We start from the raw sequence: 13,648 nt of genomic DNA, 5'->3' as shown, positions 1-13,648 counted from the left end.
CTCCTTCGCGAGGCCAAAAATTATATATATAATTACGATCATGATGAACAAGATGCATAGGATAAAATTTCTGATGAAATTCCAATTTCAATCGTTTGTAGTCCCATGATCCCATATCATCACATAGCCTATACCATGTCAATGCATCTCCCTTCAAAGATGAAGGAAAGACCTTCTTCTTGACAACATCATCGGGCATACCTGCAAGCTTAAATAATCCACAAACTTCATCCACATAGATTAAGTATAAATTGGGATGCAATGTTCCATCTCCTGTAAAAGGATTAGCTAGCAGTTTCTCTATCATACCCGAAGGAACTTCAAAGTAAACATTTTCAGTAGGTTCAGTAGGTCGAGGAGCAACTCTTTGCTCTATTGGTCGGGGTGAAGATACCCCAAACAAGCCCCTCGAAGGATTAGTTTCCATAGTAACAAGTGATAATAAATTTCAGCACACTATATAATTTTTCCTTACCAAGTTCCACTTACCAAAGGCACTTCACTCCCCGACAACGGCGCCAGAAAAGAGTCTTGACGACCCACAAGTGTAGGGAATCTATCTAGTCCTTTCGATAAGTAAGAGTGTCGAACCCAACGAGGAGTAGAAGGAAATGACAAGCGGTTTTCAGTAAGGTATTCCCTGCAAGCACTGAAATTATCGGTAACAGATAGTTTTGTGATAAGGTAATTTGTAATGGGTAACAAGCAATGAAAGTAAATAAGGTGCAGCAAGGTGGCCCAATCCTTTTTGTAGCAAAGGACAACCCTGGACAAGTTCTTATATAGAGAAAAGCGCTCTCGAGGACACATGGGAATTATCGACAAGCTAGTTTTCATCACGCTCATATGATTCGCGTTCGGTACTATGATAATTTGATATGTGGGTGGACCGGTGCTTGGGTACCGCCCTTTCTTGGACAAGCATCCCACTTATGATTAACCCCTATTGCAAGCATCCGCAAGTACAAAATAAGTATTAAGGTAAACCTAACCATAGCATGAAACATATGGATCCAAATAAGCCCCTTACGAAGCAACGCATAAACTAGGGTTTAAGCTTCTGCCACTCTAGCAACCCATCATCTACTTATTACTTCCCAATGCCTTCCTCTAGGCCCAAATAATGGTGAAGTGTCATGTAGTCGACGTTCACATAACACCACTAGAGGAGAGACAACATACATCTCATCAAAATATCGAACGAATACCAAATTCACATGACTACTAATAGCAAGACTTCTCCCATGTCCTCAGGAACAAACGTAACTACTCACAAATCATATTTATGTTCATAATCAGAGGGGTATTAATATGCATATAGGATCTGAACATATGATCTTCCACCGAATAAACCAACTAGCATCAACTACAAGGAGTAATCAACACTACTAGTAACACACAAGTACCAATCTGAGGTTTTGGGACAAAGATTGAATACAAGAGATGAACTAGGGTTTGAGAGAAGATGGTGCTGGTGAATATGTTGATGGAGGTTGACCCCCTCTCGATGAGAGGATCGATGATGATGACGATGGTGATGATTTCCCCCTCCCGGAGGGATGTTTCCCTGGCAGAACAGCTCTGCTGGAGCCCTAGATTGGTTCCGCCAAGGTTCCGCCTCGTGGCGTCGGTGTTTCGTCTCGAAAGCTTGCTTATGATTTTTTCCAGGGTAAAAGCCTTCATATAGCAGAAGATGGTCACCGGAAGGCTGCCAGGGGGCCCACGAGGCAGGGGGCACGCCCAGGGGGGTAGGGCGCGCCCCCACCCTCGTGGACAGAGGGTGGCCCCCCTCTAGTATTTTTCCGCTCAATATTTATTATTAATTTAAAAAATGGCTTTCGTGGAGTTTCAGGACTTTTGAAGTTGTGCAGAATAGGTCTCTAATATTTGCTCCTTTTCCAGCCCAGAATCCCAGCTGCCGGAATTCTCCCTCTTCATGTAAACCTTGTAAAATAAGAAAGAATAGGCATAAGTATTGTGACATAAAGTGTAACAACAGCCCATAATGCAATAAATATCAATATAAAAGCATGATGCAAAATGGACGTATCAGGGTGCAGCCTACCTAAAGCGCACACCAAATGCGCACGTTTTAGAAGCCACCATCATCATTGGACCACCGACCGATCTTCAGGAGAGAGAGCTGCATCATCCTTGTCAGTCTGGACATCAGTCGATGCCACCATGGCGCCCAACGACGCCATCGCCCTGCGCTCGTCCGTCCAGACGTGAAGACTCTAGAAGATCTGTCGTGCGTAGCACCTGCCAACCAGGCATGACTTAGCGTAGCACCTGTCCGCCAGGCGACTTGACAACTCCACCGAAGCTCCATGCAAGACGAAGGCGCTCCATCTCCTGCCTTTGTCTTCTAGCGCTGCTCCACAAACGATGCTCCTAAGAGAGAAACGACACTATAGTACCGCCATCGTCCGATTTGGAAGACCAGATTCTAGGGTTTTCCCTGAAGCAGCACGAGTGGTCGACAACAGCTACACGGCAATCCCTTCATCAAGGTAACGACGCAAAACGCCGCCATCGCCCGCCAACGGCTCGGTTTTCACCGGCAACTATGTCTCTCCGACTCGTAACCGGGATTAAATGGTGAATCTCGACATCCGTCCACTCGGCCGCAGGCCGACCACCTCTGACAAAAGAGATGACTACCACCGTTGGCTGCAGCGGCCAGAACATATCTGACCGGAGGTGCTGCCGACGCGACCACCAGGCCCTCCACGCCGCCGATCCAAAGGCAGATGGCGCGCTGCCACCGACTGTAGCGCCGCGGCCACCCGAATAGGGCTGGCCATCGCGCCCGCAGCCCGCGCCGCAACCATTGTCGTCGTGCCGATCGGATCGGGCATGCCTCCACATGATTCGGGGCACCTAGAAGTATAACTAGCCATAAAGGTTGTCTCTTTGCTTTTATGGAGAAATATTCTGCCTTTACACAAGTATCATGAGAGATATTCATAATATTTCTCAAACCTACTACAACATGAATGTTCATGGAGAAATATATGACTGGGGTCTATGATTGCCATGCCTAGTGTCGACCTATTCTTACAAAATACTAGTATACCTGAAACGAGAATTAAGCAACGAGGACTCCGTGGCCCAATGGATAAGGCGCTGGTCTACGAAACCAGAGATTCTGGGTTCGATCCCCAGCGGAGTCGATTCCTTTTTCTTTTTCTTTTGCTCCTGCCGCCATTTTTTCGCAAAATTCCCCACCAAAACTAACCGCATCGCCCGCGCTCTCTCCCTCTGCCATTTTTTTTCCTGGGTGAAGCGGAGAAGACGAGAGGAGATGGCGGCGAAGGAGGCCGATGGGGACCACTTCATCGAGATGGTGTCGGCGGGTGCGCTTTACCGCGGCGGCGAATGGGAGCGCAAGTACTGGAGCTGCTCAAGGGTTTGCTCTCCCTCCCTCTCCCTCCCTCCCCTAGGGTTCGCGTCCTATTCCCAATCGAGGCATCGTCTTCACCTTTGCTCTCTTAGGTCTCGTCAGTTGGATTTACATGTGGAATCCATGGTCGGTGTACTCCCTAACACCTCACCTTTCCTTGTTTGCTCACCCAAGGGCAAGGATCGCCACCCGTACCCGGTGGGCTATCACGCCGTCCGCCATTTCTCCGGGATATCGTACGCCATGGAGATCCAGCAAGGACCCAGAGGGCCTGTATTCCAGGTTCACACAAACAAACACAATCTTCTGTACTACTACCACTGATTACCACCTTCTGCTACCTGGATGTTGACCCACTGTAAATGAAATCAAAAGTGATGGGCTCAATCTGCATGCAGGTCACATCCACCGAGGGAGATTGCGCGACAGGGCAGACACCGGACATAGCTTGGAAGAACTTCCATAAGAAGACAGGGGCCAAAGTCAGGGACTGGCAGAGGGTGGGGAGCTTCCCTCAGAAGATTGACGGCGTCGAGGCATGCTCTTCATATCCATTTATTTAGTTACCTGAACCTGTGCATTGCAATGAAAATGTTCCTTCCTAGTTCGCTTTTCCCAGGAAGCTCATGGCCGAGGGCATTGCCCATCCCCCTGTACACTTTCTGTAGAACCACATAGACGTTTAACAAGTTATAGATGGTTTGCCATCACTCACATCAGAATCTACTGGTATGACTACAAGTGGAACCTATTTCTTGATGTATGACAAGAAGGGAACTATGTAGACAGACAAACAAACACTTTGGTGCTAGCAATTGAGTACTATAGCTCCAGGGCCCTGTCACGTTCACAGTGTTATATCATTTGAATCCAGATAGTTGTTCCAACAGGAGTCAGCAACCTGCAGTGAATCAATATAAAGCAGACCATGACCATTGCTATTTTTGATTCTTGTTACACTTTTCAATAGACCATAACTGCGTGCCTTCAACACTGTTTATCATAGCCAGATTATAAATGTTTGTTTTTGCTGTTGTCTTGTGCAGCTTTTTGGGTTCAAAAATGCATCTGTTCAGAGACTGCTTCGTCAGCTTCTAGTAGATTCGACTGGATTTGGAATAGACATGCCTTCTCCAAAAATTTATGGTGCTGCTTCACCGTCAACTGATACGGTTGCAGCTGATGTTTCTGATGATCATGAAGAGCAGCATGTTTGTTTGGACAAGACTGTTGTAACTGCTAAAAGAAGTATGAACCCGATCCAGGAGGAAGGTACCGCTAAGAGAGCCCACAACCAGGATATGTTGACTTCAGCTGATAACAGCGCAGTAGAGTTGGATAAATCTGCTCGTCAAAGTTTCAACAAGGTATGTTGATTTTTTTAGGATTTTCCCCTTGCAGTATACTTAATGTTTGACTACTTTTGACATTATATTTGTTGGTTCAACTGCAAAATAAACTACCCGGGCAAACCCTTCCAAAAAAAAAAATCACAGCTTACCGTGGATGAAACTATCGTTTGTTGCATAGGATGTGGTCCACCATCAGATATGGTGCTTGCTTTTAACTTTTTATCTATACTCCACCTAGATCATATACTTAATCTCTTTTACATCAACAAAGTAAATGTCGTACATTATCCGCTGAAATGGATGGATGGAGCTCTGCTATTCATCCCATAGAGTTCGAATGTTAGAGGAACTGACCGAGAAAGAAAAATAGACCACTAGTGTCACATAGTTTGTTTGAATTTTCTGTTGTTTCAGAAAACTTTATTTCAAGAGTATGATGTTGAATGGTTAGCATTAGCCGACTTTGAGGTAATTCTTTCTAGCTTCAGGAATTAGAATTGCACTCTAGAAAGCCATATATTTTTTAATTTGATCTTAAGGAGTTACAGAGCTTTGCGCACTGAATAGCCATCTGGCAATATCCCTTTTATGAAAATAATTCTTTCTAGCTTCAGGAATTAGAATTGCGCTCTAGAAAGCCATATATTTTTCAATTTGATCTTAAGGAGTTAAGAGAGCTTTGCGCACTGAATAGCCATCTGGCAATAACCCTTTTATGAAAATAATGAAGGGCAAATTTTGGATCATAGCTGTTATACTTATAGCCTGGACGGGAATATGTGCCTTTATATCGCTCTGACTCATTTCTTTGCTAATGCTATGGTTATGAACAAATATATCTTGGTTTTACAACGAAGAAATTATTCTGTACCCTAGCCAGGATATTAAGGACTTAAATGTTGATTATCACGTTCTTAAACTCTGTCATGTTTTAGCTGCTGGTTAGATGTCTACCTGAGTATTCTTTTAGCAGCTCTGAATTTTGACTCTAGTTTAGTATTTGATAACGACATTTACTTTTCAATGTTCAAGGGAGATCCTGTAAGCAACTCACAGTTGTCTGTTGTCTCTACTCCAATATGCATGCCTCCATTGCTGGAGGAAATACCCTGTGATTCAAAATGCACTCTGGTTAATGATAAGTTGGGAGACTATGTTCCAAATTCATCTCAGGAAGATGGTCTATCTTCCAGTTCTTATTTAGGCTCTGAAAAGTCTGACCTGGAAGCAGCAGAGAAGGAAGTAGCCAGGTCTATGATGACATTTTTGCTTCCCCAAGCTATCCCCCTTCTGGAGAAAACTTACAGAAGAAGGAAGGTTAAGCAAAAAAAGAAAGAAGATGCAGTTTTAGCGAGAAGTGTTGCAGCTCAAAATCCCTCTGCTGATGGTTGCAAAGGTAATTTTTGTTCATTCTGTAGAAAATATATTTTCCATTGACCCATTTTATAAAAAGAAGTATATCTTCTGTAGAAATTTGATTCATCATAATCAAGAAATACCCCTTTTGGAAAAGCGAAACTTTCTTTGGCCAAGCAGCTTACAGAAATAACCCCCAAGTTTCACAGCATTTGACCGATAACTTTTTCCCAGTGTGTAAGAAATATATGGTTCTTCTGAACAGTTTCTTGCCTTCAGCAGGTGCCACTTTGCCTACAAGTGTTGGTGAAGGGAACATGAATGGCTCTCAAGCACATGTACACGAGGAACCTCTGTGTGAGGCGGTTAAAGACATCGGCCCTAATTATGATTCCATGAATGGTGAACAAATCTCTAAATCAGACGACATGAAAGCTGTCGTCGCAGATAGTTTTGAGGATGATGGACAGGTTGGGGGTGACAGCAAATCCAAACCTACGGCTGCTCACCATGAGTTTGATGATGCATGCTCTAGGGAACCTAATGAGAACTTAAAGTTGCTAAATAGCAGAAGGGAAAATCATGCTGAATTTTCTGAGTGTCAGGTTGAGGTACACAGTAGAAAAGATATTCCTGATGTGGTATATGATCATGAGAAAGGTCAGTATATTTTGTCTGATTCGCTCCTTGCTTGTCTAGAGGAAGAGTTTGGCATGGATGATAGTTCCCACCCCGTGCACTACAATCATGGTAACGGCAATGTTGAAGCAGCGCAGCGCCAGCAGCGGTTGAAGGACCCAAAAGAAGTTATCAACAATGGCTTTTCAATATCCACAGACGGGGCAGGTGACAATAACATGGGCAATAGGCACGATGTTTCTCATGCACGTTCAAACATTAATCATGTGAATGGTCTACTATCCAAACACCCAGAAACATCATCAAAAGGATCAGATCATCATCTAGAACTTATGGGCTGCTACCTGCACCCGATGCCCGTCTTGTCTATCATGCTGAACACCAAAGACAGTAGCAGTTTAAATATTTATGTACTCTGTGGATCTTCAGAGAGCTGTAAGAGATTTCTCTACGTGTATGACATCACTCCTAATGATCACCATGAGAAACCACCTAATTTTGTTGGTTACACTACCCTTCTACTACCCTCATTGGAGCAGGCTTCTACAGGGAATGTAAGAGCTTCCTATGTATAGAATTTTTGTCAGTTAAGACATAATATTCATTTGTTTGATACTTTTTTTTGCTTCAGTCTACATTTGGAAGATCTGGGATACAGTTTACACCTGATGGGCAGTTTCTTGTCCTCCTTAGCGGTATACGGATACCATGTTGCAGGTTGTAATCTTATCCTTTTGTGCTGTTTTTTTTCGAAAAGGAGGTTATCCCCCTGATGGGCAGTTTCTTATCCTTTTGTGCCATGCCGGAAATGTTTGATGTACCCTTGTATTGATGCTAATCACATAACTTATTGACAGGATGCAAAGCATTGATTGTTCATGCTCCTTGTGCAAAGTGGATCAGTGCGGCGACAATTCTCTGAAGATTGTATCTGTTAACTTCGGCTACATCTCGCTGTTGACCAAATTGATGCCTTCTGGGACAGTGTCTTGCTTTTCGATATCTGAGCCAAATTATGTTGTAGCAGCTGAAGACAGCAGAAACTTGCATGTATGGATGATGGTAGCTGGATGGAGGTACAATTGCTTATAAGCATTAAAATGCTTCCTTTCTCCCAAATTTTACGGCCTGCATGGTGTGACACATTTCCAGTGTTATTTGTGTTGTTAAATGTTCAAATGACTGCCACATTATTCTTTATTATACAAAGGTTTGCCTTGTTATATTGTTGTAAGCTTAGTTATCTGATTAATGCGTATCAACCTATTTTTGTTATATGAAAGTTGGAGGCATCATGTTCACTCTGAGATGGAGTTTCTTACATTCATAATAAAAGAAAGATACACATTCGTGCATTCATCATAAAACAAAGAAAACTACACAACTTATTTGGTTGCAAATTAGTCATGTATAAGAAAAACATTGGCATTCATTAACAACTACAATTCTGTTTTCAGTTATAGGGCTCCTAATATATGTATATAATATCTCACCATACTATTAGAGTTGTGGCTACTTCATTGTTATATAAGCGGCTATGTAATTATCTATTGTACTCTACTAAAGTACTACTGTACTAAGAAAATGAACGTTCTGAAATGATAAGGAACTTGTGCTAGATCTTTCTAGACATAAACACACCAAATTCCTATTAACTAGTTAAAACTTTCAAGACATTTATAAACAACCAATTATGCTGAAATATTTTATCAAGTTCTGTATGACATCAAGAAACAAGTTGCCTAAAGATCTGATTGGCTCTTTTTATGTTCCATTCTTCCTTTACTGACAGACAATTCATTCTATTTGATGATAAATTGAAATTGTTCTGTTGTATATTTCCCTTTGAAAGTGTTTGTGCTCCAAAGTTGTGAAATACAACTCTAATGTTCCAATATGGCGCACCCTAATATTATCTGAAATTTCTACTTAAAGAGAAAAAACATCTATGCCGAGGTTTTTTATAAGCGTACTTTGTGACAACCACGTCAGGTTCTGTTACCAGAAGAATAACAGAACGATGAACACAAACCCGAGAACATAGGTTCAATGCACAAACTAGATAGTTTATTTTTTGCTGCCTGATGGCTAAAGAGACCTAGGTAGTTCTGAACGCACAGCAAAGACATTGGTGTTTCTGTTTCTGCCTTGTAGCCTAGTAAATGAATACATGTTTTGTCAGCTCTCAGCTGCACTTTTTCATACCTGCAAAGTATTTTTATACTTGCGACACTTTCAGTATATTTGCAATGCGTTAGTTGTTACTAAGTTCATGTTGATGTTACCTTTTCCTAGACATTCCTATTAGAGATGCATTGCATCCACAGGACGTCTCTTTCTGACTTAAGATATACTAGACTTGAAGATTGCTGTACTAACTCTGGATGTATGTCAACTATTGCACTATTGTGTCTGTTTTACAGTGTGATCTCTGAGGAGTATGTCATTTCTAGTTCAGGTAATGTGGGTCCCTCAATACTGGAGCTTAGAAAAATGCCAACAAGCAGCTCTCTCATTATTGGTCATGATGGCGCAGGTGGCTTTTGTTTGTGGTAAGTTAGGATCCTTCCCTCTTGACTGTTGGACATGTGTTGAGTATATGAGTACGAGTTAGGCTATAGTTGGACTTGTAATTAGCAGAGGATTATGTACTTGAGTCGAACCGTGTAACATGGGCCTATTATAAGCCACCGCAGGGTCGCCAAAATAGACTAGACAAAAGCTGGTAGGCTAGACAGAGATCATGAAAGGGGCGGTCTGGACGCCCGTGGCAGGGGTAGCTGGACCGGACGTGGCTGTCTGATGGCCTCGGTGGGCTTGCCGTCATTGTACCATGTGATTTAGTACATGGGGAGGAGCTCCCATAGTCATGCCCAGGGACGTAGCCGATGTTCGGTGAACCTCGTTAAGAAACCTCAATGTCGTTGCTCGTGCTTGTGTTTGTCCTCGTATGATCGACTGCGCCTTGGATTTTCTAGCATAGACATCGTTATCTTAATTTTGTTGCTATGGGTTTTGGATGCTGCGCTATGCAACTATTCTTGCATGAACTTTCATCAGTATCTTCTATGTGAGACACTAAAGAACCAGTTGCCAAGTGAGGGCCAAATTCAAGGTTCAATGAGTCTAAATACAATATTACACTCTACTTTTACAAACAAAACAACTGGTATTAATATATTAAAAAACGTTACGTCTCATTAGAAAGCCTCCCACTTTCAAGAGAAAGACAAATCAGATATTGGAGAGTTCAGCAACTGTAGGAACCAGCAACGAGCTATAGAAGTAGATTAGGAGGAGATGGCCAGGATTATGGAAGTTTTTTCCCTTATAGGTGAATCAACACTAATGTGTGCTTTGAAGTCCACAGTATTCACTGCGGAGGGCTCATCTCAAAGTGGAAAATGCTATTTTGCAAACTAACATCCTAGAAAGACTTATAAAACCTATGTGTTAAAGTTGATGAAAAATCCAGATCTACTGCATAAGCATAACACTTCTTTTTCAGCTCATATGCTTTCTGTGTGTAAAAGACTGCTAGTGAATCACTGGCGGAGCTACAGTTAAAATGTTGGGCGGGCCAGACGGGTTAGGCTACAGGGATCCCAAAATTATATATTTATTGGTCTAGGGCCGGGCGGGCCATGCATTGTTTTGTTCGTGTGTAGCTCCACCACTGTAGTGAATGGATGCTCGTTATCAATGTTTGCGTGTGATGTCAGTCAGTGCATATTCCTATCTGAATTTTGATTTACTTTATGTATGGTGGTTTTGTTGGTCTACTACTTTTATATGTATTCTCTTAGTGAACACCTGATTTGAGGTAGCCAATAATTTTCTTAGGGACATCTCCAAGCGAACACTTTTGTCAACTTTTGCATCTCCAGGGGACATCGTCTTCCAGATTCTTCCTCTAGGCTTCTGTAGTTTACAGGAGGATGTTATTCATGCTTCAGTTGATGACATAGAGAGAAGGTTACAAGAGATCACAGTGAGTGACATGTCGGAAAAAGATGACCATGAATCCAATCTGATGTTATCAGGAAAAGATATAGCGGTTTGGATTATGGTATCTTCTGCTTCAGTAGCTGAGTACCAACACGACCTTCGAGCAAAAGAACACAATGCTCGATGGAGGCTAGCTTTGCTGGCAAACAATAAAGTTTTAATGGGAAATGTTTTTGATTCAAGGTATGCTCACTTCTCCATGTACAGTATAGAATGCTATGTTTTGATTACTGCACTCTATCTTGTCTACGGGTTTGAATAGGTACCATCTTCCGTTTGAAGGCTCCCTAGGGTATCCAAGCATGGATATATATGATATATCTTTATCCGGGGTTGCTCATGTGCTCCCTTGGTGAAAATCACATAAAATGCATTAAATAATACTCCCTCCGTCTCAAAATAAGTGACTCAACTTTGTAGTAAAGTTAGTACAAAGTTGAGTCACTTATTTTGGGACGGAGGGAGTATTACAGAAATACTGGCAAAGTTCATAGATGTAATCTGGTGCCGCGCTCAAGTGACATGATAGTCATACCTATTTCAGCATCATCGCCCATTGTGACCTAACAACTATATAGAGCTTAATACCATGAGGAAACTAATTAACAGAGTTATTGACTAGTTTCTCAAAAAGAAAGGGTTAAACCGCAAAGAAGAGTATATCTTGATGAATCATTAATCTTTGATCTCAGTGTTCAATGGCATACAATGTATTACTTGTACTCAGCCCATAGAGAGTTGCCAGCCTAGATTTTGTACAGGCCAAGGCAGGCCAACAGGAGTACTGTTTCCTAGGTGCATACCCTGAATTATCCTCAATGTCTCATGATGCACATTTTGCTTCTCAGGGCTACTTCTGTAGATGCCTGTGGTAACCATGGATTTGTTGGAACACGTGGAGGTTTCTTGTATATGTGGGAATTATCTTCTGGGAGAAAACTTACCAGCACACAGTGCTTCAACTGTAAGTGACGTGAGACTATATCTTCTTAAAAGTATGCTGCTATTAGTTTTTTGAAGGAAAAATCTTCGGGAAGCCCTGATGACATAAACTGGAACCCAAATTCATGTGACTTGAACCCAGATAGTGGGATTATATACATCCACTAGCCAACTAGTTGGACCTGTCTAAAAGGTTTCTTACTAGTTGGAATGCGAAACATACATTAATCTGTTTTTTTTTGAGGGGAACATTAATCTGTTTGTATAGATGAGTGGGACAATAATCTTTACATACTATTTAATACTCTCTCCGTCCCATAATATAAGAGCGTTTTTGACACTAGTAGTGTCAAAAACGCTCTTATATTATGGGACGGAGGGAGTATATGTTTCATTGCCATCCTCTTCTGGTTCCACATAAATAACTAAGGCCCAGTTCTTTTGCCAGAATCTGGGGATTCTCCCAGAATCCGACCCCTACCCAGCTTCTGCCAGAATCTTTGAGCCCCATTTGTGTTACAATCCTGTCTAATTAGACCCTAACTAGATAGGATTGTAAAACAAATGGCGCTTAAAGATTCTGGGAGAAGCTGGGTAAGGGTTGGATTCTGGGAGAATCCCCAGATTCTGTCAAAAGAACTGGGCTTAAGCTTCTAATAGTATTGGCAAACATAGTTCAGTGTGCAGGGAGCTCAGTAGCTAAAATGTACTTATGCCTGTCCTCAGCCGTTTTTGTTGATTAAATGATTTATATCTGTTCAATGCTACAAGGCTGCCTGTAACATGCTCATCTTAACAACTTGTACAATCAGGTTCTCGAGTTTCATGTGTTGCTGTTGGTGCCAAATCAAGCGTAGTGGCAGTAGCTGACGATGGCTGCCAGCTATTACTTTACGCTCAAAAGAGGGTGTAATGTAGCTGTGGCCAATCTGTTGAATGTTTGTAACTGTACAGCGCTTACAACTTACAGTTGTCCTCTGCACTTCAGCTAACAGTTATTTATTGTACATAGCTCATCAAATCTCAAGTTCCGTAGACTTTTTTTTTGTCTGTTTAACCATCTCCCAGATCTACCATGATTTTAATGATGAGTTTGTGAAGTTTCTCCCCTTGAACTTTGCATCTTCGTAAGTCTTATCATACCGGTTTCACACACACACATCTCTCGAAGGATGATACCGATAATGGTTGAGTGAACAAATTAGCATTATTCTTACAAGACTTAGTATGCAAAATTCTCACCTCGTTCACTTTCTGCAGCTCATGTGCATAGACGAACTTAAGATTAATATGCCTTGCAAGGTTATTCTTCACATAACAACATAAGCAACATTATCTTCATAGATAATTGTAGGGGTTTGTATGGTGTTCAACCTACATGTTTATGTGGCCGATCATTTGTCAAATCCGTACACACTCTCGTGATGCTTCGTATAGTGTTATGATTTTTGAGTGATTGGTGGAAGTCGATACAAAATTTTGCTTGGCTGATTTTCAGAAAATGTAGTTCCACCACAAAGGAAAACATATCTAGTATGTGACTTAGAAGTATGCGGGTGAAAGCACAAGTGCTCCCTAGGTGGTTTTGGTAATTAATGTCAACATATCTCTTGTTGGACTAACACTTTTATCTAGTATGTTTCAGATAAGTTCAACAATGAAGTGGCATGAACCAAAGGATGTGGGAACTCCTTCAAGATGCTAAGGACAAAAGATTGGCTCAAGCTTCAAGCTCAAGACTCTTCATTTTACATTTTAGTGATCCAAGATCACATTGAGTCAATAGGAAAAACCAATACTATCAATGAGGGATGAGGTGTTGCTTAATGAGTTTCTTACTCCATAGTGCTTAGTGATATGTTTCAAAACCCTCAACTACTTTCCCACTTCCACACATATGTCCTAAACCTAAAGTTAAACTCGGCCACACCGATTCTTTCTATCC

The 13,648-nt window shown here is 41.8% G+C and overlaps 1 protein-coding gene and 1 non-coding gene across 5 annotated transcripts; both read left to right on the top strand.

Moving 5' to 3' along the window:
* Positions 1 to 3,103: 3,103 nt before the first annotated feature.
* TRNAR-ACG (transfer RNA arginine (anticodon ACG)) lies at positions 3,104 to 3,176 on the top strand. The gene has a single exon. It is a non-coding gene; the product is annotated as a tRNA-Arg (tRNA).
* Positions 3,177 to 3,178: 2 nt separating this feature from the next.
* Positions 3,179 to 12,818, top strand: LOC123111445 (uncharacterized). 4 transcript variants are annotated; one of them, XM_044532251.1, is made up of 12 exons: positions 3,179 to 3,412; positions 3,581 to 3,688; positions 3,805 to 3,942; positions 4,453 to 4,773; positions 5,791 to 6,154; positions 6,394 to 7,307; positions 7,385 to 7,470; positions 7,611 to 7,829; positions 9,177 to 9,305; positions 10,597 to 10,944; positions 11,610 to 11,725; positions 12,516 to 12,818. In XM_044532251.1, the coding sequence occupies exons 1-12, from the start codon at positions 3,308 to 3,310 to the stop codon at positions 12,614 to 12,616; spliced, it is 2,949 nt and encodes a 982-aa protein (XP_044388186.1). In that variant the 5' UTR covers positions 3,179 to 3,307; the 3' UTR covers positions 12,617 to 12,818. The 4 variants fall into 4 exon arrangements, with proteins under 4 accessions (XP_044388186.1, XP_044388185.1, XP_044388183.1 ...); XM_044532250.1 differs by having other exon boundaries at positions 3,199 to 3,412; positions 3,499 to 3,688; positions 9,207 to 9,305; XM_044532248.1 differs by having other exon boundaries at positions 3,200 to 3,412; positions 3,499 to 3,688.
* The last annotated feature ends 830 nt before the right edge of the window (positions 12,819 to 13,648 follow it).

Source organism: Triticum aestivum, chromosome 5B (assembly GCF_018294505.1).
Source record: "Triticum aestivum cultivar Chinese Spring chromosome 5B, IWGSC CS RefSeq v2.1, whole genome shotgun sequence".
Classification (NCBI taxonomy): Eukaryota; Viridiplantae; Streptophyta; class Magnoliopsida; order Poales; family Poaceae; genus Triticum; species Triticum aestivum.
The sequence above is the reverse complement of the archived record's forward strand: the minus strand, read 5'-3'. Positions and strand labels throughout refer to the sequence as shown.

Bases quoted from the DNA above. Each gene is read 5' to 3' on its own strand.
- LOC123111445 (XM_044532248.1), top strand. From the start codon at position 3,327: ATGGGGACCACTTCATCGAGATGGTGTCGGCGGGTGCGCTTTACCGCG. The intron at 3,413-3,498 runs GTTTGCTCTCCC...TTGCTCTCTTAG, and splicing joins AGTACTGGAGCTGCTCAAGG to GTCTCGTCAGTTGGATTTAC. The intron at 3,689-3,804 runs GTTCACACAAAC...ATCTGCATGCAG, and splicing joins CCAGAGGGCCTGTATTCCAG to GTCACATCCACCGAGGGAGA.